This window comes from Jaculus jaculus, chromosome 1 (genome assembly GCF_020740685.1).
Source record: "Jaculus jaculus isolate mJacJac1 chromosome 1, mJacJac1.mat.Y.cur, whole genome shotgun sequence".
Lineage (NCBI taxonomy): Eukaryota > Metazoa > Chordata > Mammalia > Rodentia > Dipodidae > Jaculus > Jaculus jaculus.
Genome location: NC_059102.1, coordinates 337,882,179 through 337,910,116, shown reverse-complemented (window position 1 = coordinate 337,910,116; position 27,938 = coordinate 337,882,179). Strand labels below are relative to the sequence as shown.

Genomic DNA, 27,938 nt, shown 5'->3' with positions numbered 1-27,938 from the left:
AAGACCTTACAAAGAAGTCAAAATCAGTAGTGAATACTTGTACCTGGTTAGCAGTATCTGAAATGCCTAATATTTGGATATACAATATAATTTTCACAGGTATCCATTCTTATAATATTTTGAAACAATTGACTTCAAAAACTTTTGCCATTCATTGTTATCTAGACTTAGCAGAAACACTTTCCTGCTTATTGAGCTCTGTCAACATTTACTATTGAATTATTAATTTGATATTTTATGAGTATCAATTTCTAGTCTTCTTTTCTATGACACATCATATAAATAAAATTACAAGTCATAAAATAATGTTTTGTCCAATTGATTTTTATTTCAGGAAATAGAGTGTCAAGTCATGGTGTAGATAAAGACTTCTTGAATATTTAGGAACTGAATAGATAAATAAATGGAATGAATGGGTGATTAGGAAAGGCAAGTTTCCTGTGCAAATGTGTGGATAGACAGTTATTCCTCTACTCACCCAAGAAGAGAAAAAATGGGGACTGTAAAAGATCTGTGTGGAGTATAGATGAAGCAATTTGAATATTTCTGTAAGTAAGCTTCCAAAGTTGAAATGAAAATGCATACTAATGGTATTTGTTTATAATACTTAAAGAATGTGTCTCTATAAATACAAGAAATAACCATATTGCATAGGAAAATATTCTGTCTATTGGTGTATGGATTTTTCTCCCTGTACAATGACAGCTTTGTAGCAGCTCACTCTCTGTGTAAAGGCAGCCAGGTTGCCCAAAATGGCTGGTGGTTTTCATGTGCTGTGACTCAAGCCATTCCACCATCACCCTCTTCTTGGGCTGCTAACTGATGAACAAACATTATTTTCAGAAAGTCATCATCCATGCCTTTGTAGTCCACGATTTCATATGTGCAGCTGCATTGCTAAGATAGTCTCTGACAAGCACCATATTCCAGAACCACACATGCTGTATCCAAGTTTATTCTACAGGCTTTCTTGCTTCTAACAATTTTAGAGATGGCCCCCAAATTCAGTCCCTCATTAACTTCTACCTGTTATTGTCTATCTCTCTTTCTATCTGTTCCTTTCTGGTTCTCATCCCACCTCTAATAATAGCAGAGTCAGTGTTCTCACTTGCCTTAGATAAATTGCATGGACTGACTTTTGAGGCCATAACTAATGCTCTTTGCTTTTTGTATTCTAATATGATTTTGAATTTTTAAAAGTCTTACAATAAAATGTTATGATCATGTCAAACTAGTTTAGAAGATGACTATCTCCTATAAATTATAATAATTTGGAGGAAGTTTAGAAAATGAAAAGATGAAAAAAGTTAAAACATATTAATGGGTACTGGAGAGATGGCTTAGTGATTAAGGTGCTTGCCTGAAAAGCCTAAGGACCCAGGATTGATTCTCCAGCACCCACATATGTCAGATGCACAAGGTGGCACATGCATCTTGTGTTCATTTGCCCTGGCTAGAGGCCCTAGCATGTCCATTTTCTCCCTCCATCCTCACATAAATAAATAAATAAAATGTTTTTAAATACATAACAAATGGGGAGTGAAGTGGAAGTATTAATTTTAAGTGAATACATATGCAATAAAAGTTAGAATTTAGGATTTAGATAAAGAAATATGATTCTCCTGTGGATCTGTAGTGATTTCAAAAACACAGTGAAAGGACTGGAGAGATGGCTTTGTGGTTAAGGTGCTTGCTCTGTGAAGCCTAATGAGCCAGGTTAGAGTCCCAGAGCCCACATAAGCCAGATACACATGGTGACACATGCATATGGAGTTCATTTGCAGTGGCTAAAGGCCCTGGTGTACCCATTCTAACTTTTACTCTCTCTTTATCATGAAGTAATTAAAAAAAATTAAAAATAGGGAAATATACAGGCTGGGGGTAGAGGGCATACCTGGAACTTGGGAATGTGTGTGTAATGATTCCCATGTAAAAATAACTTTTTTGCCAAGTGTATGGATATTTTCTGTGAGTACTGTTTTGTATTTTTTTTGCCTTGTTTACTTTATGAGAAAAAAAGTGCTCAGTGCACACTTACAAGCTGCACAAAGTTAGTTTAGATGTGTTTCTTCCATTCCATTAAGTTGCTCTTGAAGCATTCTTCAGTCCATGTTTTGTCTAGAACCAAGTGTTTGCTTGTGTATTGTCTTCAAATACTATCAACACTTCAAGTAGAGTTATTAAGACGGGATGTAGAACAAGTTTACTTTATATCTTGAGTCCCTGATAATCCTGAACACAGTGATAACATATTCTCTTTGGGGTTTTCTATAGAAATGCATTTGTCTTTACCAAACTGACTCATATATCATATATCTCACATAACCCACAAGTCACATGTTTCACATGAAAACATACATTTACATATGTATATAAATATATATATGTTTGTGTGTGTGTGTGTCACTTTCCTATACTATGACATCATTCCAACTTAATTCCAAAGACAGGCTATCTCCTTATTCCTTCTGGATTTGATGAAGTTTTCTGTTGTTCTGCCCTGAACTTTACAACAGATTGGAAACTGGTCCATTAACAAGTTCTTCCCCATGACTTCCCCCATAGAAACAGAACTTTTCTGTATTGTTGATCTCTCTTTCCCATTTTGTCTCCCCTTCCCCCTTAATCCTGTAAATCCTGTGCCTGCAAAACCTCTCTAACTCTTGCTGTTCCCAATCAGTAGGCATTTGGGAAAGTCTGTTACTCCTGACAGCCTTCACTATTCTGCCTTTTCCCCAACATGAAAGCCTCAGAACACTCTCTGCTGGAAACACTTTCTAATTGAAACCCAGCCTACTCTGTTTTCCCATAAAGGGCAAGAAATACAAGGATGAGTGGTTAACTTGTAAATAGAATGCCCTTTAGGGGACATATTTACATGTCATGGAATCATCTTTACATCTACCAGGGCTGTGTCGGAAGTGGAGTTGTCCTCCAGCACATAGGTGGTCTTTACTGCCCTCAGTTCTTGAGGTTCCTACTGGATTCAGTGGTACATCCATCCCAGGAGGGATGCTTAGTTCTTGGTGTCACGGTCTGTAAGAACACACATGCTGAGCTGTCAGGGTTGACTGAGAAAGAACATGTAAAGTGCCATTGTCTTTTTCTTGGGAAACTGTAGTAGCATAAAAAAAAAAAAAAGTCTTTGTCTTAATGCACATGGAGAGTCTCTTTTCCTTGACGTACAAAAGAAAGCTTGGATGGTGTTGTACAACATATCTTTGATTTCTGCTTTCCACTGTCAGATGCAGTTTCTAAGAACTGCCAAGTTTGTTTTAGCTACCACATTTCACCTTCTCTGTGTCCCTGGGCTATTCTAAACTCTGTTGCCTATCTCCTTAGTGCTCATGAGGGATACTGTCAGTGTGTTTGATGGTTCTGGGAGATAGCTACCTGAGCAGTAAGTCAGTGCCTGTGTTTTCCCACAGGGGTGCGCCTTGACAGAGTACGCGGAGGCCGGCAGAAGTACAAGCGCAGAATAGATGCAGAGAACAGTCCATACCTGAACCCTCAGCTGGTTCAGCCAGCCAAAAAGCCATGTAAGTACAACAGATGCGTCTGCTCTTCCCGAACACAGATCCTCCCAGCTGACTGTCAATCCTCAGCATGGGCACACCCTCTTCACAGACTCCTGGAACTTCTCTTTGTAAAGAATGGTGACTCTTGTCCCAAGAATTATGTGTGATGATCAGTATCAACTCAATTAATCATATGTTTTTATAAATCTCTTTTAAGGCTATCTCTTCCTTTCTCTCTGTTCTCCTTTACCTACTCATTCTCTGGAAGCTCACATATCTCAATGAAAGTTTAGAGAGTGTGAATGTTATATTTACAAGTATGGTTATTTGCAGAGATATATGAAATGGATCACACTGTGATCGATCATTAGTTTATTGAAGCCTTCAGTTGCAGATTTCACAAGATAGCGAGTTTTGTAGTTTTCACTAGCAAAATGAATTTGGCTATTCAACCTCACAATAGAAATATATTAGGGGCTTCATTAATTTTGGAGCTATTGGGGGTTAACAAACTGGTAGATTCAAAGAAGAACGAGTCCTTGTAGTAACGAGCATAGGTTGGTGGTTCCATCTCAGGTGCCCTTAGGAGTTTTTTAAATTGTTTTTAAAGAGCCCGGAGTTCTATGATGCCAGGTGGCAGCTGGGACGGGAGGGTGGTATCTTCGTTAAATGCAGAGCCATTGCTATGGCCATGAACCACAGGACTGGCGTGCAGATTGGGCGATGCTGTCCCCCACTTTCTGGTAAATCAGTGGCTGCAGAGCGGTAGAGCTGCAGTGTAGGTGCGGCGTGTCGAGCCTGGGATGGGAGGTAGCCATGGGAAGGAAGGCCCACGTTTCGCTGTCCTACAAGAAGGGCCACACTCCTCAGAAGTTGCTTCAAGGGCAGTTCTAGAAAAGACGAGGGGTTTTTTGGTGTGTTTTCAAATGAAAGCAAACTGTCCACTTCTAATTTAGATTGTCCATGAGGGGTCAGCACTGTGCACCGCCAATGAGAACATATGGAGCTCTGTTAAATAAATAAAGCGGGCCCTGAACTGTAAATGAAAGGACATTTTAGCTATGTCAAAGGAAAAACAACCCCTTTTACATAAAATTAAAGCTTAAGTGAACATATGGCATAGTTTCCTTTTTCCTTTCCAGAAAACATTATGTTGATTATACCTTCAATTGTCTAATCTGGCATCTCCCCTCAGCCTGCCTCAGCTGTCTGGCATTCTGCAGACACAATTGAGGACTGCATTAAACAGGTTTTGCACATTATAATAAAAAACTTTCTGATAATACAGTACAATGCAATAAACACTAATGCTTAATTTCATTAGAGGTTTAGCATTCCTTGATTCAATAGTATGCAGCCTGCCCATTTCTCATTTATTTTATGCACACATTGACTGAGACCATTGATGATTTCCTCTGCGGAAGGAGAAATGAGCTGCAGCCCATTTGTAAGTCAACACAGTAGAAGAACATCTATCGTTTTCGGAGTAAGCCTGAAAAATTGGGAAGTGGCTCGTCAAGTACCTTTAAGAAGATTACACAATTTCAAGGGGCTCCGTTCAACTGAGATAAAGGAGGACTCCTAATAAATCGTTACTCATTATCTAAAGGCCTCTGTGTTAATTTTTCTTAGTCCATCCAATTAGCGTGTTTTTGTAACAAACATTTATAAAACTTAATTTTCAGATCCTGTCAGATAAGTGTCAGGAGACTGAATGGGCTCTGCTGGGGAGATTTCTTCACCCTGGCCGGGTGTTTGTGGACTCCAAAGGCCTAAGAATGAAAACTGGGTTCTATTGATTCTAATTACGGACACATTAAGTAGGATTTACCTAGAAACAGTGCTTCTGGCTGTTCATTTGCTGAATGGTGGGGATGTCCAAGCTTCGGTGGAATTGCGCTGACCACTCACGTCAAGAAGGAAGGCACCTGGGTAAACCAGGCTAAGTTTTTTTTTTTCTTTTTTTTTTCTTTTTAACCATAGGAAAACATAAAACATATTCGCTTGGTTACATCCTGATGCCCTTTACCAATACATTTTCTTCTAACCTCGAGACACTACTGACACATTTGTTACATTTTCAGAGTAAGGAAGATTGAAATTTTTCTAATAACCGAAAGTACAAGATATGTTTCCTGTGGTATGTAAAAGAAACATACAGCATTCCTTACACATCTTGTAAATTAAAATAAAAAAACTAAATGATTATTATTTTTTTCAGAAAGCATACTCTCCAATCTGTATATTTAGTTGAAAGATCATTGATATTAATGTCAATGACTAAGTACAACTTAAATAAGTATAATCCATGTGGCCATATGTCTAAATTTTACATACATAACATTCAAAAGGAGGTGCCAGTTATGTCCTATAAAATCTATTTTTTTTTTCTGTAGACAACTAAAAGAATGGCAAATTTCATTCCAAGCAAAGTGAAGTGTTATTTGAGCTTAAGACTTATATAGTAAGAGGCAAATTGTGTGCAAGCAGAGTTGAAACTTTGGCTCCATTTAGTGTCCTAGAATGATAGAACATTTAAATACATGAGTTTATTCTTACCCATTGGTGTTTCCTCATTTAGAAGAAAGTATAAAATCTAAAGCTACATAAAGAAATTGAAAATCGGGCCAACAAGGAAAACCATTCTCTTCTCAACTCTTTACAGCCCTTCCATAAACTCTCACATGCCCCTGAGCAGTAAAAGACATTTGACGAGACATTTTCCATTTGTCTCTAGTGTTTACTTTATGAAGGATTTTTAAACAGATATCACAAATTTCGGACTGCTAAATCTGAACCAGAGGATGAGCTAAGGACGATAGATGAAACAGAGGATTAAGGAAGCAGGTGTTCAGAAGAGAAAATACTGTGACATATAAGTGACCTTCTTCTATGGAAGCAGATATTAGCTATGTTTGGAAGGTTGGCTGGGTGTGTGGGGAGGGGTACAAAGAAGAGTTGTCCCTTTCCTAATGTGTTAGAGAGAGAGAGAGAGAGAGAGAGAGAGAGGGAGAGTTATACAGTCAGTAATTCACACAGGCAGAAGCACTCTGACCTTTGCCCTTCCTTCAAGGAATAAAGACAATTAATGACTTTCATGCCCATTAAGACTAGGGCATGGTGTGGTCCGTTGCTGTCTGCATTAGTGTCTATTTCAGTGGTTTTCTGTGGGGTTTTATGCTGTTTAATTTACTTCCCCAGATCCCACTTAAGAATCAGACAGCAAAGCAAGAAAGCATCTGACTTCTCTTATCTGTTTGCTGTAGACATTTTCACTCCAGAGCAGATGTTTCATCCCAGCCCAAGCAGGAGCAGCAGAGAGGAAAGGGATGCTTTCTCTGAGAGCAGTGCTCTGTTTTCTTACTGCTCGCTATGAAAGACTTGTCTACTGAGCCAGCAATGGGAACCCGGAGCTTACTGTAGGCTACTTGAATGATGTTTCAAAACTCAAACTACCTACAGGCTGGTCAAAGGGGGTGATCCTGTTAGTGATCTGGTAGTGTTCTGTCTGGTCTGATCCTGCAGATAACAAGATTGTCTCACATTTGTTGGTGGCTGAACCGGAGAAGATCTATGCCATGCCTGATCCCACAGTCCCTGACAGTGACATCAAGGCCCTCACCACACTCTGTGACCTGGCCGACCGAGAGCTGGTCGTCATCATTGGATGGGCAAAGCATATTCCAGGTACATTTTCTGAAGAAAATAAATAAATAAAAAGAGAACGGAAGGGCTCAGACATCTCTGCATGGCAATCTGGCTGATTTCAAAATGTTCTCTTAGGATTGTTTTTAACCTTCATGTCTGCTCTTTATGGCGCTAGCTCACATCTTTATAGGGTCATCACTACTACATGTAGGGACCACCTTGAACTCTCCTTGTAACTGTTTTCTTCATCTATGAAGGCACTATTTGCTGAAGAAACGTATAGAAAATGTATTTTGAAAAAGCATGTCTTTATCAATTTTAAATTTCTTTTATTCTTAAAGAAATTTATCTAATTTTTCTTCTCATGTTACAATTTTTATCATCCAGCAATAGTCTAATATACCCCCTTTACTTTTAAGAATGACTTGCTTTATTGTTGGTAGATGTATTTATATTGAGTTACTCTTCATTTTTCATAATAATAAATTTTGTCTTGGAATGAGATATTATATGAATTTATAAGTGAAGCATGAAAATAAACATTAAACTGAGATGCTAATTTTTCATATGTTAATTCAATTATTATTTGAAATAGTCTTAGTTTTTATCTTGACCCATCCTATAATGTTAATAGATGTGTAGGTGATTATAAGTTTTGAAAGTGTTTCTATTCTATTTGAATTATATTTTAATTTCTTTGGATTTTGAATTCTTTTAAATACTTTATAAAGCAGTTTTTGAATTGAATGATGAGCTATGTTTTTCTGGTACAGTTAACTTATTTCTGTCTCCTTAAACTAGTTTGTCTTTATGCTTTGAATGCTACAGTAATTTCTTTAATCAAATTGATGGAAGTCCCTTTCCCAGCCCACACTGAAACCAATTTATTGGTCATGATACGCCAGCTATGTTGCTAACAGTCGTAACGAACTGTCAGGCGATATCGCAGTGAAGCTAATTTGAAGTCATTAGGTGTGCAGCATTCAGACGACAATTTGTTACAGTGGTTAGGAACACAGCTGACATTTCTGAATGGCTTTGTTCACTGCAGTTCTGGATGAGACCAAACAAATTGTAAACTAATTTAAACATCACTCTGTATTATACCAGCTACTTTGTCTTACACTGTTTGCTAATAAAGCACTCCAAATTAAGTCAAAACTGGTTAAATAGGTAAACTTTGAGGGTATTTTTTAGAAAATACTTATACAAGGGTTGCTTCATCTTGAAGACAAGGAGGTGAATTTAACTGTGTGGATACAGAATATGTCTTTGGATTATAGTCACATATATATATATGAATTACACAAAAAGACCAAAAAACAGTAAATATGAAACAATCAGTCATAGTGATAAATACACGTCATCTAAGCACTTTGGAAGCTGAGACAGGAGGATTGCAAGTTCTAGGCTAGCCTAGGCTATAGAATGAATCATTGTTTCAAAAAGTTAGAAAGAAAAAAACATACAAGAATTATAACAGTAGGGTATCTTGAAGTTGTCTAAATTATATATGGAATTGTCTTTCAAAAGAAAGTGTTACTGAAGACCCTTAAAGTAGAGTTAAATCAAGCCAGCTTTTTAAAAAAAAAATTCCACATATACTGTTTGATTATCAATATTGGTAATAAAATATATTTTTATTATTCTGTGTATGTAAATACACTTCAGATAAATATTTTAAAATATTTTTATTTATCTATTTGAGAGAGAGAATGGGCACACCAGGGCCTCCAGCCACTGCATACGAATTCCAGATGCGTGCGCCTCCTTTGCATCTGGTCTTGGGGAATCAAACTTGGGTCCTTTGACTACAGGCAAGTGCCTTGACCACTAAGCCATCTCTCCAGCCCACATGAATATTTTAAATATATCTTAATTATCTAGGGTTTCTTTCCTCTGGCACTGCTGACATTTGATACTAGAGAATTGTTTGTTTGAGGTGGCTGCTCTGTATTTTCCAGGCTCCTCAGATGCAGGGTGTCTCATGGTATTCTTATGTCTGTCCAGTGAATGTCAGCAAGGCCTAACGAATGGAAATGTCCTTAGACAGAGCCATATGTCCTCAGGGGGGAAAATTACTCCAGATTGCCCTACTCCAATTGAAAACCATTGATCTAATCAGGGTATTATCCTCATTTCAAAGATAGATAGACTTGAGATGTAGGTAACACACTTGTACAAGTTCACAGATAGATCAAGAACGTTTAAACATACTCAAGCCAAGTGTGGTGCCTCACCTCTGTAACCAAGCACATAGCATTTGGGTGGCGGAGGCAGGAGGATTGCCATGAGTTCAGAGCCAACCTGGGTTATATTGTTGATTCCAGGATAGCCTGGTGGTGGGGTTGACATAGAGCGTTGCTCTGCTTACCTGGCATTCACTATGTAGTCTCAGACTGGCCTCGAACTGACAGTGATCCTCATACCTCAGCCTTTTGCATGCTGGGTCTAAAGGCATGTACCACCACACCCAGAGAGGATTTTATTTTAATATTCTGGACTACAGCTTCCTGGAATAGGATATTTTAGTTTTTCAGTTGACTGTATTTGAAAGCATCTTTTAATAATGATAATAATAACAATAGTAATGGTATTTTATTATTTATTATTATTAATTATCATTATTGCTGGCTGTGAAAAAGGCTACATTACCCTGATTATCCATTATTTTAGTGAATTTTGTTTACTTCCCTGAATTAAAGGATTTGTTAAGGTAATGTTATGATGTTATCCAGACCTGTCCTGAGGAAGACCAATAAGAAAAGTCAACAGCTTCAGCCAAGCTCTGTGGGAAGGAAAATCTGAGATAAATTTGCAGGCCAGTTTGTACATCTAAGTAGAAATCAGAGTTCACAAAGGAACATGTCACATGGGGCTTTGGTGACTTCTGCAAAGATGGTAACTTTAAATAACTATGAGTAACACCATTTCCAGGGGTGGAAACAATTACTGTGCGATTGTGGCACAGCCTTAAGCTGAGGCTGGGATTGGTGGGGATGACCTTATTCTCCCTCCGTGGCAAATGTAGGCACAGGTCACTGTGGTATGGTGATTTACAGCTCTGATTTTTCTGATGCCTAGAGGGTATTTTAAATGATTATAAGGAGAATCTTAGCTTTTCTGAAAGGGATTAGCAAAACAAGAATTAGCTGAAATCCATTTTAATTTTGTAACGACATGCATGCCATGCAGCGCTGGGAGGCGGTGGAGAAGGGCCGTGATATCAAAGCATGCTGGCTTACCCCGAGGTCACCACGCAGGGCTGTGTGTAGGTGGAGGCAAAGTCAGTGTAAAGATTAAAGTCACATTTCTGACTTGATGAAAGCAAAATTACGTTCTTGACCTGTGAACCAGTCTTGATAAGTGGGGTGGGGGCTAGGATAAAAGACAGATATGAGCTGAAATTTCCCTCATCTTAAGATCAGAATTATTTGTTTTGGTAACTCTTCTATTATATTATAAAAAAGAAAGCAAACTTAAACAAGCAAAATAGAAAACACTGCCCTGAACTGCAAGCCTTTGTTGTCCACGCAGTCCTCATGTGTGCAGTGACCCCAGGAGCTCTCTGACGTTTTACTTCCACGATGAGAGCAGCAGTACCTCCCCATTTCTACAGAAGGCACTTATAAAAGCACACTACTTCCACTGCAGAGAAAGTGAAGAATCCAGCAAAAGGAAATATTGAAGAAAAATGCATATGGAGTGGGGAGTTTTTTTTTTATCAGTAAATAGAATTAGTTGACTTACAATAATAAATCACATAAATGGGAAGGAAGGTTGTGATGAAACATGACCACATTTTATCTGTAGAAGAAAAAAGACCACAAGGGCTTAGAAGGTGCGTGGCTTTTGTTAGAGGAGCATAAGGGCACGAGAACAGATGATGGGGCCCTAATAGCCCTTTTTAAGAATGACAGGGCCCCGCCATTAGCATCCTTTTATATCCTTGGAAATTGCTCCTGCCTCGCTTTTCTGCTTCCTATCTGGCTGGCTCTTTTTTATTTCTCTTTCAATTTCGTCCGCGCTCGGATAAGCGCATGCTAACACAATATGATTGAGCTGTAAAAAGGAATGCTGTCGCCTCTAATCTCTTTTATGTAGATACGGAGGTTCTGCTCACTCGACTTCATTCTCTCTCCATTGTTGGCCTTTTATAGAATGGGCTGCCAAGTAACGGAGGCTCCGTCAAATATTAGAGCTAGGTTTCACAGGGTGTGATAACACGATTATCAGCCCAACAGTCAGATCTATTATTGTTCTTTGTGATTTATTAGAATATTATTATGTACTGGAACTTTGTTTAGCAAAATACAGAATATGCTTACTCCAATGCTGCTTAAAAAAGCATAACCCATATTAGCTGACCTATATAAGTGGCTTAAATATGTTTATGGATCTTGTCACAGAACTTAAAGAAGAGAAAGACACTTGAACATCTTCATGAATGAATGAATTTTAGATAGAAGGAATTCATTTTCAATGTTGGAAGACTTTCAGGTTATCACATCTACTTTTGAAGAAAAAATCATTTATTTACTTCTGCTACACAGAGGATTGAACCCTGAATCTTGTCTATGTAAAATAAGTGCTTTATCACTGAGCTATACCCAGCTCAGCTTGTGTCTCATGCATTTTTAACATAACAAACAGGTAACCTACTCACAAAAGGGCTTTGTTAAGGTAGGAAATCCCATAGTCATAGTCCAAACAGGATGTCTGTTATGAAGATCTCACCCTAAAAAGAGGAAACCTGATCATTTTTCCTTGATTATCAAGTTGATGCAGGAAATATTAAGCTCTGAAAGAAGATCATACCCTTAAAGCTATGTTGGGACTAAATAATATGAACATATTTTTATATTTTTTCCAGTAGGAAACAAAAATTTCAATGCTAGAAACTAGCATTTTTTATAACAAACAAAAAGAATTCATTTAGGAGGACATATCAGGAAGTGTTCACTGAATGAATGGGTTTCTTATCATTTTCCTCAGTTCTGCAGAGGTATTTAGACGTTCATATAATGTAGGAAGTCTGCAAAGAGCTTGCATCAAACAGTGTATATGCTAAAATGTACCTTTTGCAAGAGAATGACCAAGAATGTTTCAATCTTTATTCCCAGTGGTCCTGTTTGAAGCTATCCTTATTACTGAAAAAAATTGTATACATAATCACTTTTTAAAAATTATTTTTATTTAGGTACTTATGAGAGAGAGAGGGAATGGGTGCACCATGGCCTTCAGACACTGCAAACAGAAGCGTGCACCACCATGTACATCTGGCTCCCTTCAGTGGAGTTGTCTACAAACTGTCCAAGGAACTTTAGTCCCGCAGCTGTCATAAGTCATCAGCTCAATTGGGGTTAGGCCTTGCAGGGATAGCACCTCCTTTGAGCATCCCTGTAAACAACCCAAATGCTGGGGAAGACGCTCTTAACCACTAAGCCCTCTCTCCAGCCCAAGGAAGACACTCTTCAGTGAAGCTGCCGGCAAGTCTTTCAGGAAGTTGTGAGGGCAGTGCAGCTGTCATGAGCGTCTGCCTTTAATTTGTGCATAATCTTTTTTGTACAGAATATCGTAGCTATATTTTTGTAAACAACTTTGATATACTCACTAGTTCATTGTATTAGCTACTTATCTTGTTCATGTGAAAAAATACTTGACGAAGGCATCTTAAGGAAGGAAGGGGTTATTTTGGTTCTCAGTTTCAGGATGCAGGGCTTTTTTTGTTTGTTTGTTTATTGTTTTCCAAGGTAGGGTCTCACTCTAGCTCAGGCTGACCTGGAATTCACTATGGAGTCTCAGGGTAGTCTTGAACTCAAGGCAATCCTCCTACCTCTTCCTTCCAAGTGCTGGGATTAAAGGCATGTGCCACCACACCCAGCTGAGGATGCGATCTTAATGGTGGGAAGGAATGAGGCAGGAGGTGGTGGTGGATGCTCATATCACATACAGAGCCAGGAAGCAGAGAGGGGTGAATGCCAGTCATCATTTTGTGCTTTCTTGTTTTTATTCAGTCTGGGGTCCTAGAAGAATAATATCATCCTCAGTTAGGGAGGCCCTTCTCACCTTAATTAACCTAATCTAGAAACTCCCCAATATTCATATTTTTCATGTGATTCTATATCCTGTTTTATTCACCAAGCTAGATTTGGGTGTAACCATGTCTTTAATTTGTTGCATATATATTCTACCTGGAGTATATAGATGTTTCTTTGCTCATCTCAAGGAAAAGTCACTCAGCAGCCCTAATGCATATCTCTGTCACCTTACTGAATTTTCTATACTCATGTTACCTATATCCAGTTTTATTTTGTTAGTGTACCCAAAATATACTTGCCATCCATATGTAGCATGCTATTGCTTGCCTGTGACTTAAAAAGGACTATAGTTATAATTTTATTGCAAATCAGTGAGTGAAAATTGATTAAGTCATATTTTTATGTCTATGTAAACATAATAGACACATGTACATATACCTTCAGTGGTGATGCCACATTTTCTTTGCAATTTTATTAGATTCATACCTAAATTACTCAGTGGTATTTCATTTGTTTGGCTTAAATTTTACATATAAAATAACTGCCATCTGTATACTTTGTGTGCATTGTGTGTGTGTGTGTGTGTGTGTGTGTGTGTGTGTGTGTGTGCGTGCGTGCATGCATTTGTGTGTGCATGTGTGTTATTTTTGTTTTGTTTTCAGAGACAATCTCACTCTGCAGTCTGGACAGGCCCTGACCTTGAGGTGCTCTTGCCTTAGCTGGACTCACAGGTGTGCACAACGACAACGATCCTACATAGTTCTCTGTCAGTTACAAAGTATTTTCAACAGCCTTTATTTAATATCCAAAGCAGGTTTCTTGTGGTCATGCTTTCTACCTGACCAAACTTGAGAGTAAGGATCAGGGATTCTCACTGGGGGTAACATTACTCTGGCCCTTGGTATGTCCAACAGAAATGACAGTTTTGCTGGAAGTTTCCTTATATTATTCTTTTCACACTTCCTCCATCTAGTTACCTAATTCCTTTTTCGTTTGTCCCAGACCCTCTACTTCAATTTTCTAACACATTTAGCATTGTGGGACATATTCACCCTATATGATTTTAGTCTGTACATTTACAAAATGAAAGTTTAAAAGGAAGGAGAGTGAAAAGAGACATAAATGCATGACATATTTTTAAATCAATAAAAATAAGGATACTTGATTGATGTTGTCCCTTAGATATCCCTGATCACAAACTTTTGATTTTTCTTTTGTATTTATTGAGGTAAGGTCTTGTTGTAGCCCAAGCAGACCTGGTGTTCACTCTGTAGTCTCAGGGTTGCCTTGAAATCACAGAGATTCTCCTACCTTGGCCTCCCAAGTATTGGAATTAAAAGTGTTTCGCCATGCCCAGCTTTGATCGCTATTATTATTATTATTATTACTATTATTAACAACACTTCTTATTGATACATCATGATTTTGGTAACTTCTTTTCCCTTCTCCCTGACCCCATTCCATTGGGGATGCTCCTCAGTGGGGTTGCAAGTATCCCCTCTGAGGTTGTGGATTATGTGCTGTGGGAGCAGTAGTCAGTTATTTTTTGTGGGGAGGGAAGGCCTCTGGGCATGATGTCTCAACCTGTGCACCCCGTCTTCTGCAAAAGTCCCTGAGCCTTGGTGGGTGTGCTTTAAGTCTACTTCACTGAGGACTTGCTAGATCTCTGATCTCGTAGGTGCCGTGTGTCCTCAGTGTCTCCGTCCTGCAACCTGGCCCTGGTTGTCAGGTTCACCGTGGAGCAGCCCTCATGCTGGCTCCCCATTCCTCAGTAGCGTCAGCTATGGCCGGGGTGAATTGTGAGGGGTGCTTCATCTGCTGGGGTTCCACTACCTTCTGGAAAAACAAACAAACAAAAAACAGATTCTCCAGAGTCAGCATAAGTTAATGGGATATGTGCTATTAATTTAGGGAGAATTTGAGGTATGTAACCCTTTTTTTGGCCAAAGACTAATGAGAGCTTCACACTGGAGAGCATAATATTTGTCTCCATAGTATTCTGATCTGCTTCCCAATTTCATATGTGGGTTCCGTTATACTGAGCAGATCTCTTAGCCAATCAGAAATCTACTGGTTACCCACCAAAGCTGTGCACCGCTATTATACTGGTGTGTACATTCTGTCAAGGTGTTTGCTTCTGGGTAGCTTAGACCTCTGGTTGCTCAGGCTGTTGTTGCCCACTTTCCCCCAGTAACTCATGCCGTGATTTCCAGCACTATACAGGCTAACTGTCTGGGGACTGGCTCTCTTCCAGATTCCTGCCAGGTCTCTCTGTGCTCTGTGCTCTGTGTTAGCAGCATATGGTGTCTTCAGCAATAGGGTCTTACCTTTTGCCTCACACGTGTAATAAAGTACTTTGACGGAAACCTGTCTTGATTTGGAGATGCCATAGGTCTCTCCAATCAATAGCTCAATGTGTGTAGCAACCAACTTCTGGTACTGGGAGTTACAGGCAAATTTTAATGGAACAAGTCAATAACTACTTAGCTACTCATGTGAATGGTTAGGAAAAATCTTTAAATGACTGGTAGCAAAGAAGAGATTTCTCTCCTAACTATGCTGAGTTTTACTGAGTTTTGGACTCAATTGAAACTTCAAAGTAAAGTGCAACAGGAGGAATTCATTATGAAAGACTTTCCACCATATGAAAACCGGTAACTCAGCCAGGAATGATGACTCATACATGTAATTTCAACTTTCTAGAGTTTGAGGCAGGAGAATTGTCATGAGTTCAGTTCCAGCCTGAGGTACATAGTGAGTTCTAAGACAGACTGAGCAGTAGAGTGAGATTAATCCCCCCCAAATGTATAAAGTAGCTTTACTCCTTAGCATTGAATCAAGTTCTGCCTTTCCCCTACCCTGCTTACTCTACACCCTCCCTTACATGGGCATTTAATGATACCTGTGTTGGGTCCAGTAGACTTTGAGTGATTGGGTAGATGAGAAAATGAACTGAAGACTAAACAGTGTTGTGAGGGATGGGACTAGTTTCTTCCTAAATGCCACAAGGAAGAATGAAAGTAGGATATAGCTAGAGGTGAGACTTCCTAGGCAAATACTCCCTCATGGGAACCCTTGAATTTTGTTCTGAAGAAAATGAGTTTAACTCCAAGGCAGGTAAACAACTCTGAAAAAATTTTAATTTGGGAAAACTTTATTAAAACTTAATTTTGAGAAGGGCAGAACAATACTTTTGTATCAACTTACTGATAAAGATGATTAAACACTTTTGAGAATGACAGATTATATTCCTTAGTGTGGAAGATTTCTGTGTTCTACAGTATGCCATATTTTCCCCCACATTAATTGTAATTACTGAGCTCTATTGAACAGTACTTTGATGAGGTTAATAATTCAGTTCACAATATATCATGATTGTGATCTTTCAGAAGCTAGAAATAGCAAGAAGTCTTCCCATGGCCAAACTATAGGCACTTTATATACTTGGCACAAGACCCTGCTTTCTCTTCTGATATCCTTTTTAATGATAAAGCTATAACCTGTAACTTTTAGGTTATTCACAAAACTCCTTGTTGGCTTAAAAAGAAAAAAAAAATTGTTTGGTCTCTATGGAAAAAGCGTAATTTAAAGGTGCACCTACTATTACATTTAATATGTTCCACATATTGCTTATGTGGTTCTTCAGCTCTCCCATCTCTAAAAGGAAGCTTTGGGCTGCATACAGAACCCAATGTGCAGAGTGCTTGGTGTTTTCTTTCTACTCTTTCTCCTTTGTGACTCTCTTTCCAACCCCAGATCCACTTCTTGTAGAGGATGGTTACACATTTTCCCCTGTGTCCCCCTTTATCTGCCTCAGCCAATCTCCAAATGAATGCATGTCTATCCTGGCCTTGGCTTTGACACCCTGGATATATTGATTAATAGTTGCCCTAAGCTCCTTTTAGCAAATCAAATTTTCACTTTTAGCAAGGATTTCGCCTCTGATTTATTCAGCAAAGTGAAATGCACTAAATTGACTTTGACATTCAGGGAAAATGGCACAAAAAGAAGAGCAGAGGAAAGAGATATAAATTGTGTGGCAGCTGCAGACTTCAAGCATCAGAGAAGCTGTTTCTATAGAATACACAGCAATTTAAAACACTCTTCAAATGCAGAAGTGAGTTCTGTAATGTTTTCAACAGCCGAGCATTCTTTTGGAGAGAATGAACTCAGGCTTTCTGACATACTATTATTTTGTATTTTGCAGATAAATAATCACTGCACAATTCATGTTGATGCTTATCAAAATTGTTTCATGGAAGCTAGGAAGAGGCTGATTACGTTGGGCAAGAAGTAGTCACAGCATCTGACCCAAAGCAGAATGGTTAATGTGAAAGTGTTAGTGCTTTAGTGCCTTGAAGCCTGAGCAGTAGCTTGTCTGCGTCCCACCCTAAGAATATCTTCTTTAACTGTGTTCTTCTATGTGCAGAGCCAGCCTACTAAACTCCATAGTTTGCCAAGGCACTATGAATAAGTAACTAACAGGTCCAAGATATAAAGTAGAGTTTTGATATATCAAAAATTGTGCTGGGGGTTGGAGAAAAGAAGAAAGTGGCCACACTAAGCTGTGATGAGCCTTTGAGAAGAGGCAGAAGTGTGCAGAATGGCAGGGGATGGGATGGGCCGCAGCGCTGCTTTTGTCACGGAACTTTTGTAATACTGAAGGCAGATGAGGCGGGAAGAGTTGGGACTGGATTTTGATGTTCACATGTTCTTCTCATACCTAGTATGAATTTTCTATGTGAATCACAGACAAGTTACGTATGGTGTCAAAATGGTTTATCAGTTAATTGTACAGTTTTAGAATTGTCCACCTTTAACCTGTCCAAAGCACTTTCGTTGATAACACTTTCTAAGCAGTTCATATTATATGGTAAATGGAGATAACATCTCCATGTGGTTATCGGTACCTTGATATTTCTCTAGGAAGAAAAGCTTTCTTTTACATGGAAAAAATATTTTTTTGTTCCTTAAGTAGGAGTCCACGACTTTTTTAAAACTTATTTTTGGTAGATGATTTCCCTTCTTTGCAAGACTAGGAGCAATATATAGAGCATATAAACTATGTGTAAGAACTTGTTTCCTCTTATGATTTTCCCTGGGTTCAGAGTTGAGCATGATTTGGTTATAGTGCATTCAGTTTAGTTCAGGAGAAAAACAAGTGGAAGCCTGGAGACATAGCTCAGTGAATAAAGTACTTGCCATATATACATGGCAATCTGAGTTCAGATCTGTAGTGCCCATGAAAAAGACATGCAACTGGAATCCCAGTGTTGGGGAGATAGAGATGAGCTTCCTGGGGCACACTGGATAGTTATTTTATCAGTGACCTCCAGGTTCAACAAGAGACACTGTGTCAAAAAGTAAGGAGGCAAGTAACTGAGGAATACCCTCTGTTGTCTCCCTCATTACATGTGTGTTCACCTGCTCAACACATGTATGAGCCCATGCACATATGAAGAAGCATGCCACACAGATACACATGTACATGCAAAAAATTTTTAAAAAGTTGTCCAACTTTTTCTAATTCTGAGAGGAAATATTTAAAGTTCGTTTCAGCTAATCCCAAAATGTGAGTGTACATTCAGTACAACCTTGCTTTTAATAAGGAGTCTGTATGCTAATATCAGTGCTGAGATGGGAAACATCCTTGCCAACAACTTCTTAGGTTACACACATGAGAAAGATGGGATTAGGAGGAGCACCTTGGTGGCTGAATGTGCAGACCAGGATCATTGACCCTCCAGCTTCAGGGAGCCATGTGAAGCCAGTTACATCCCATCATGACAAGAGCATCGGCAATTAATCAGCTGCCTCCTCTGAGCTCCATGAGAGGAGCCTGCTCACCAGTGAGAACCCTTGCAGCAGAGCATGTGGTGTCCTGGACCACTAAGGGATGGAGAAATGAGAGGAGGGAAGAGGAGCAGTTGGTGTCCTGGAGGAAAAAATAAAACCTCCAAAATGGTCAGGAAAAATGTCAAGCTGCTCTTATCTTGTGCCTCAGCCTGTCTCATGGCAGAGTCTAGGGTCAGGGACTTCACAGCAGATCTCTGCCCCTGAGAGTGGAGTGGCCCAGAGCCTCTCTTCCAGTTGTCCAGTGTGGAATTGCACATGGAACAGTTGCCTCTGCTCTTTCAGATTTGATTCTACAAATTTTGGTTATTTCAACATAGAGGATTTTATGATTTATTTTTTCCACTAAACCTTTGTAAACATGCTTGTTTCTTCAGAACCGTACCTGGGAAGCTTGTGACAGCCTCTTTAACTACATAGAATAATACCAAAATGAGTCCCCTTTCTTTTCTAAAGACCTTCTTTTGGCTGGCAGATCTGGAGAAGAACTTCACAGTTGTGCAGGAAGGCTTTGAATTTTGAGGAGAGGCATAAGGCTATAGTGAACAGCATCCTGTCTTTGGCATAAGAGACCCAGATTCTAATTCTAGTATGTCAGCAAGTCAGTTTGCATTTGACTATAGGGCATTTGTATAAGGAAAGGGTATCAATGTCTATTTTGTAGATTGTTGAGACAGTTCTCTGAGCTGATATGGTCAAAGTTCTGTCCAATCATGGTGTGCGATTTAAAGTATTCATATTTGTAAATGCCTTTATTTGCCCATTTACTTTTGGACAAAGACACAGGTTGCTGAATGACCTGTTAAAAGGTTACAAGCTAGTCAGAGACAGAGCTGAGACTGGAGGTCAGCCTCTTGGGTCACAGCTCAGCACTGCTAGTACTTTTTTTTTTATTATTGTCAGTAGCTGATTTTCAGAAAACTGTATATCCACTTTCATCGTATGAGACAGTGGCAAATTACTATCTCATTATGTGCCACCACATATTTTATCTCCACCTTTAGGTTCTTATTAATACTATATTTACTAGTATATACAGGTAGATCAACAGTTGAATGTTATAGAAGTTTTGTTTTGGAATATTTTTTTCTATCACAGACTATAAACAACGAACCCATCTGTTGTTTGTTGGTGTACTGTCTGGATGTTTCATATCAGGTTCCTTTCTGAAAGATTACTAGTGAGTGGAGAGGATCAGATTTCTGCATTCTATGCAGGCAACGTAAGAGAGACCAGTCCCTGATTGGAGCTTTAGATGGAGAAACATGGCCAGCAACTCAAAGTAGCTGATAGTTTGGTAGGTGGAAGATGACCAGAGGCCTTGATAAAACACATGTACTCCAGGAGACAGCAGAAGGAGGTGAACATCTGAACCCATGGGGTGTGTCCAGTATAAAGTGTCTTTGCATATCCCGTGTAGGCTGTGTGCACATATGTTGACTGAAGAATCAGTGCTTCAGGTAGATCAGGCTGGCACATTTGGTGGCCATCAGTTTGTGAGTGATTCGTGGCTTATAATTTGCTGGTCAGTGATCTGATCCATTATACTCAGTAAGGGTCTTTTTTGTGTGTGCGGTGTGTGTCTCAGAGGACAACTGTGGTGCTGGTCCTCCCCTCCATTCTCGCTCGAGAGCTCTTCTTGTTCACCACATACACAAGGCTACCTGGCCAGTGCTCCTGTCTCTGACGTCCTTCTCTGTGGAGGCGTACTGGAATTGTAGCTGCTTGCACCACAGTGTCTGGTTTTACATGGGATTTGGGGATCCAAGCTCAGGGACTCACACTTGTGCTTTAAGCACTTTCTCTGTGGAACCGTATCTCCAGTGCTCAGTGAGGGGCTTAGCATACCTGCATCTGCAGTGAATCTTTAACCCCAACTGCAAAGACAGTTTTATGTAGTTATGTAGAATAACCCATTATTTAATGTGAACTTGAACCATACTATATTGTGATACTTGAGCAAACTGGTGGTGGGAGAGATGTTGGAGATCAAACCCAGAGCCTTATGGCAATGCACACATTCAACCACTGAACTGCACCCTTAGTCGTCAAGAAGAAGTTTTACAACCAGGCTGGGAATGTGAGGCGTGGTTAACCTCTAATCAATAGAATAATATTTGAAATTCCTCTATATGGCTATTAGATTTACAAATCCAGTTGAACCTTTTTGTAAGCTAGCAATAAGAACCCACTAACTAAAATGCCACACAGAATGTATTTTTGCTGCAGGCAATGCCTGTTCATGTATACACTAATCAGATGCTCTGAAATGGCTGTTCTTAGGTTATTGTCTCTATAATTATTTTATGACTACAATATATATTTTATATACTATCAGTATAGTTTTTTTAAATTTTTTTTCATTCACATTGTTTTATGGTGGGGGAGCAGTGTGGGGAGATGCCTCAATGGATAAGAATACCTGTGCAAATGTGACAGCCTGAATTGGGTTCCCCAGAACTCATATGAAAGCTATGCATGGTAGTGGGTATCTATACTCCCAGCCCTCTTACTGCAAGATGGAACATGGAGACAGGAGCATCTCAGGAGGCCCAGCTAGCCTGGAGAATGCTGGGGTGAACAAAGAGAGACCTGGCTTGAAACATGACATCCAGTGAGGACTGGCACCTGACATGAGCATGTCCCCTGACCTCCATGCTTAAAGTGTAGCAGGAGCCTGTCCACACTCATGAATACACACACATACCCACACACACACACACACACACACACATATAAACAACAAATGCACATTTTGCAGCCCATTTAAGAATCTGCCTCCTCAACAGTCTTGAAGAAGTAACGGGAAAGCAGTCGAAGTCAGATTTTAGCCAGCCTACTGCTTCAGGTTGTCCTCCATACAGCTCCCCCTCCAGCGTTCTCATCTCTCCATGACCCTATGGAGAGAACCAAAGGCCAGCACCTGCCTGAAGGAGCTGTTATTGGTCTTCACATAATTAGACCACTCCAACAATGGAGTCCCAGTGTATACAGAGACCCATTAGGCATATGCTTTTCATCTCCTGTGGCAAGGCAGGGTATAAAGCTGCTTATAGCTGTGGTGTTTCCCAAGATTCTAGAGGTCTAGTCCCATCTCCTCCTCCAACTTTTGTTCCCTGCAGCTTACAGAGGAGACCAGCAGCTCCGTGTTGCATTCATACTTGGCCTGTTATCCTCTTATCAGGCTCTTAGCATCCCTTTGTTTATTTGAGGCGACAGGAAGACTGTGTAAAGGCTGCTTAGTCAGGGATATCAGCCTTGTTGGCAGGGGAGTGATTGCCAGTTGAAAAACACGGCATTATTGCTCATTTTTTCCCTCTTATTAGTTTGATTACATTTGCAAATCAAATCAATCCATCAGACATGATCAGGCCTCGTCCGCATTTTAAGGAATAGTAATCTCCGTCTAATAAGATGCAAATGTGTCACATCGGTAAGTAACCAATAAATCATCGTCTTGTCTTTGGCAATCATTAAATATCAGAACCAACAGTCAATTTTTAGTATTTTCAATTTGCGATATGCCGCTGGAATATAAAGATAGATGGACATAATTACACAAACCAAACACTATTTCAGTTCATTCCAGACAGCAAATTTAGTGGAAGGTATAACTGGCTTGTCATCACACTACATTATTCCTAGCGGTTCATGCAAAGTTCACAGACAAGCTTCAAATGGACATTGCTTTTTTTTCAACTTCTAACAACATCCCCACAATAGCAAGCAAACTTTGATGTAAAGACTTGAACCGACTTGTGCATGGCTGTCCGAGTCAGATGTCAACATGACAGAAAACATGTCCCCCATCGGAAACTGCTGGAAGTTCCATCTTCCATCTTCTGTATTTCCCCTTTAAGAAAATGAACTTGCAAATGTAAAAACAAAGAAACTGACAACCAAACACTCTTCAGGTGATTTATGCCAGCCTTATCTATTCTGATGGACTTCTTTCCCTCAGGGGAGCAAGTGAACAAAAAATTAATTTTCCTAAATTTCACATTTTAGACTATTTCTCTATGTGCAATGCATTCTTTTGACCTGAGCCTTTCTTGGCAAAGATGTGCATGTCTGCAGTACTCTACATGGATGGGGAAGAAACAGTGAGTTAATTATGTGCACATAGGAAATCTTAATACATGGAGCATGTAGTAATTCAAAGAATAAGGAACATACTTCGATGAAATATCTGATCTGAATGTACTTACCCTAATTATGCTTGCCAGGCACCTCAATATCCAGTGATTAATTGTGACGTCAGCCCGTTTGTTCACTTACTTATTTTTTATGTATATGCAGAAATCGTTCCATCACAAGGCAGGGCCCTTTCTGGCTCTCTCGGCTCTCTCTGATTCTCTCAAAGTAATCAATATCCATTCTCTTTCTTTTTTGCAAACAATCTTCTTTTATCTATTTCTCTGTTTTTGGCAGTTCAGACTAAAACTCTTTTAAGTCACTGACATGATTTAATTTTTTTTCAGTATCTTTTTTTTCCCCCCTCTTTAGCCTGTTGACTGACCTCACTTTTATTCTCTTTCTTTTCTGCAAAGCCTTTGCCTTCTCCAGCAAAAGTGCTGAATGACATATGAGGAACAAGTTGATCTGACTTTGGTGTACCTGCTACTTATTTTGGGGGCCCTTCATGGAGCTTCTCAGTGACTCTAGTGCACCTTGACAGATGAACAAATGACGTATTCTATATAGTTAAAATTGAGGGCTCAACATTAGGTAATGCCTGTTCCTTGGCTTCTTATGACATATTACTTAAGAGCAATTCCAATTTGCAGTTGACAAGATTACAGTTTTTTTCACTGTATTATTTACTCATTTTGGAAAATTGTTGTGAGTCCCTTTCTGCACATTGCTGCTAGGCTGAGAAACTCAAGTATAAACAAGGGATTGGTGGTCACATTGTTGCAGAGCTCAAAGTCTGGATGGGTTTGGTGGTGTACACCTATTATCTCAGCACTTGGAAGATGGAGTCATGAGGACCAATAGTTCAAGGTCATCCTCAGCTATATAGGGAGTTTGAGGCCAGCCTGGGGTGCAAGAGACCTTATCTCAAAAAAGAATAAAAATAGCAATGAAAACAAACAGCATGGTGATTGCAAGTGAGCAAAGGGCTGTTAATAACAGGGTTTTGGGTGTATTGGGAAAGTGGTCCAGCATACAGTGGGTACCCTCTGGTAAGGAGAGTAGCCTAGAATACAGTGGGTGCCCGTCGTGGCAGAATAACCTTGGGCTAAAGGTAAGATTCTACAAAAAAGTGCTCCTCAACTATATGATCAAATAGTTCCCACCCTTGTTTATTTATTTATTTTTTAACAAAACCTATAATAGAAACAGATCTGTTTTCAGTGCATCTACCCTAATTTGTTAGCAGAACCAAAAGTTATCACCTGTTGAAGAACATGGACCACTCTTTTACAAATCTTGAGACAGTATAATGTAAGTTGTCTTAGGCCCAAATGATAGACAAGGCGAGGTGGGTTCACATGTTGCCCATGAGAACGCTAGATGGGGATCACAGCAACCTTGTGAATGAGCTTAATCAAGTTCTCCACTGGCACATGGCTATACTGACTGGATGTGCTCCTCCAAGCCTGTAGCTGGCCAGTCGAAATGCACCAGCCCTTCGTGACTTTTCTCTGTGCTCCCTGAAAGTTCGAATTCCAGCATTCTTTCCCTGGCTGCACAAAGGCAGAGGCTTTCTAAGGCACAGCACCGGTCTCTCCAAGTGGTTGTCTTGCCAGCCACCCCATGTCTCTCAAGGATCCCATCCAGGTCACCGGTGGCGAGGATCCCCTGTGAGTCACAGCCCATAGAGCTGTGTGCCTTTGAAGCTTTGTACCAGAACCTTCTGCTCTCTCTAACCAATTTACATACCACCATGGTATGTTTAATTTGCTTTTTCATCAAATCAATAATGGGTCTAATTGAAAAAATTGGCAGTGTTATGTGCAACCTAACTACTGATCTCAATGTTTGCAGGCTAAAGCGAGCAGCGCAGCAGCTCTGTGCAGACACCTGTGTTATTGGTGTTGTTCTACTAATGCTACAAAAACAAACATTAATACAGGTGGAGCATCTGCACCGATTGATCACTGTGCTAGGAAAATTAATCACCTGGCTTTCAGCTCCAAGAATAAAATTTACATCCTTAATGTATAAAACGTATTAACACACGCATGCTTACCCCACCCACCTCTGTGATGGCAGTGGAGGGGCCTGAGCAGGCCCATTCAGAGTGTTCCTCTGCAAGTCTGGGTCAGCTTGTGTAAATTGCAGGCCAGGTTCAAATTCAGATCTGGATGACATTTCAAAAATTTACATTGGAAACTTTTTGCTGTTGTTGAGAAATTGAGAGAAAATTAGACAGTTATTCCACCCAGGGGACTTGTACTTGGAACTCTACAAAGAAAACTCCTGGATGGAGTTTTTAGGATGAATTTTATTTTATTGCCCCCAAATTAGAAGGGATTTTAGTGACACCCTCATCATCCAGCAAGATTCACTGAGTTCCTAGTAGGTGTCAAACCCAGTTTTTAACATCATGTGTATGTTATGTGTTATGCTGTCTTCAAACATAGTCTGTAATTACGGATTGCCTGTAACGGTATGTTATAGCTAGGTACTGTGAAGTTACGGAAGTCAGTGTGTTAGAGTTCCGAGAGGTAATAGGATAGTGGACATGAATGAGATTTTTAAATTAGCTCCAAATTTATTGTGTAAAGAGTCCTATTTTTTAAATTTCTCTGCAATTGTTATTCCATTTTGTTACATTTTGCTATGTGGCTCCCTGCACTGTTTACTTTCCTACAAAGCCAGGATGGCGTTGCTGTGGGTGGAGCAAATTTAGCAGAGACACTCTTCAGTCAACATAATGGATGGGCTGGGCGTGGTGGCTCATGACTTTAATCCCAGCACTCAGGAGGCAGAGGTAGGAGGTTCACTGTCAATTCGAGGCCACCCAGAGACTTCATAGTGAATTCCAAGTCAGCCTGGACTAGAGTGAGACCCTACCTTGAAAAACCAAAAGAAAAAAAAAAAGATAATGGATGGCTTGGTCTGGGAAAATGCTGCCTATAACAAGATAGCTATGGCTTATTTTTTGTTTTGTTCTGCTGGCCTGCAAGTAACAATCCTCCCACCTCAGCCTCCCTATTTCTTAATTAGAAATACGACTCACAGCTCCGTGGAGATGGGCTCGTGGGTCAACCGAGCAGGTCTGAAGACGTCCGCTAACAGCAGTGTCCATGCAAATACCGGGTGGGTGTGGCAGACCCCTGAGCAGTGGCTTCATCCTAGAAGAGATTTAAACCACAGAGAAAATTGACAAGTCTAGAAACAGTCTGATCATCCAATATGGGGGTGTGGCAGAGGGGCCCTTAATGGTTGAAGACCAGAGGTACAGCTCAGTACTCTGTGGTGCACAGGATAGGAGCCCCTCCTGCAGGTGCTCCTAATGTTTATATGGACCTGAGATTTATTTATTTATTTTAGTTTTGTGAGGTAGGGTCTTGCTCTAGCTCAGGATGAACTTGGAATTCACTATGTAGTCTCAGGCTGGCCTCAAACTCTCTGCAGTCCTCCGACCTCTGCCTCCCAAGGGCTGCGATTAAAATCATGCTCTGCCACCATGCAATTTTTAAAATTTTTGTTAATTTTATTTATATATTTGAGAATGACAGAGAGAAAGAGGCAGGGAGAGAGAGAATGGGCATGCCAGGGCCTTCATCCACTGCAAACAAACTCCAAGAAGCATGAGCCACCTTGTGCGTCTGGCTTAGGTGGGTCCTGGGGAATAGAGCCTGGTACTGAGGTCCTTAGGCTTCACAGGCAAGTGATTAACAGTTAAGCCATCTCTCCACCTCTGACCTGGGAATTCTTAAGTATTTGTCCAGGGTCCTATAGTGATTCTGTGCTAATGTACAATTAGAACTAGATAGATTAGCTAAAACTACTTGGAATTAGATGTAGGTTTGGGTTTTTCTCTGCAGCACCTAGTTCAAATAGCTAATTCCTAAGCCTGCTGAGGCTCAAATAAAAGCAGTTTTGTAAAATTAAAAAATAAAAAGATAATTCATGAATGGAGTTGAAGATGTCAGCCTGCTGAGGCATTGTTTGGATTGACATAAAGTCATAGTGCATCATGGGCTGTCATATTGCCCAAGAACTTTGGCAGATCCTGGTAAACATGCAGGAAGTGTAAATGCAAACACAGATCTTACAGCAAGGGAAAGGAAGAGATTTTTTTCTGAGCCAGATAAGAGTGGCAATGGCCAAGGAAAACAGATTCAAGTGTTCTAAAACAGCATGTTCTCATGTGGAAGTGGTTCCATGGAGTTTTAGAATCTCCAAACAAAAGTATGGCTGAAAGCATTTTCCAAAGATGTTGGGTGCATCAAAGCAGAGGGTCCTCCACTGCCAGCCCCAGGTCTTGCTTTGGGGTTTGTAGAAGGAAGTAATCTGCTATGTTAACACATTCCCAAGTTTTACTTGATCTTCACAAGGATGTTAGCCCAGACACAGAGGTGGGAATGGGTGGCTATTAAAGGAACTAAAAATAGCCTAAAATAATTTTACTCTGGATTTGTTACATTTCATCTCTCCATATTCACGAAATTCTAATCAGTCAACCAACCAGCCTTGTGCGATCTTTAAATTTATTTTACTGTCTTTTTTCTTGTTTTTTTGAGGTAGTGTCTCACTCTAACCCAGGCTAACCTGGAATTCACTATGTAGTCTCAACATGACCTCGAACTCATGGTGATCCTCCTACCTCTTCCTCCAGAGTGCTTGGATTAAAGGCATGCGCCACCACACGTGCTCATTTTTTAATTCTTAAATAATTTCTATAATCTTTCCATAGGAAAAT

The 27,938-nt window shown here is 39.8% G+C and overlaps 1 protein-coding gene across 6 annotated transcripts in view; it reads left to right on the top strand.

The window, feature by feature from the left end:
- The window catches only part of Esrrg (estrogen related receptor gamma), a 606,145-nt gene that overhangs the window by 538,891 nt on the left and 39,316 nt on the right, over window positions 1-27,938 (top strand). For all 6 annotated transcript variants that reach the window (XM_045139537.1, XM_004671998.2, XM_045139528.1 and 3 more), the window contains 2 exons: window positions 3,429-3,539; window positions 7,044-7,205. In XM_045139537.1, the coding sequence (XP_044995472.1) occupies window positions 3,429-3,539; window positions 7,044-7,205 (273 nt within the window). The remainder of the gene's footprint in view (window positions 1-3,428; window positions 3,540-7,043; window positions 7,206-27,938) is intronic.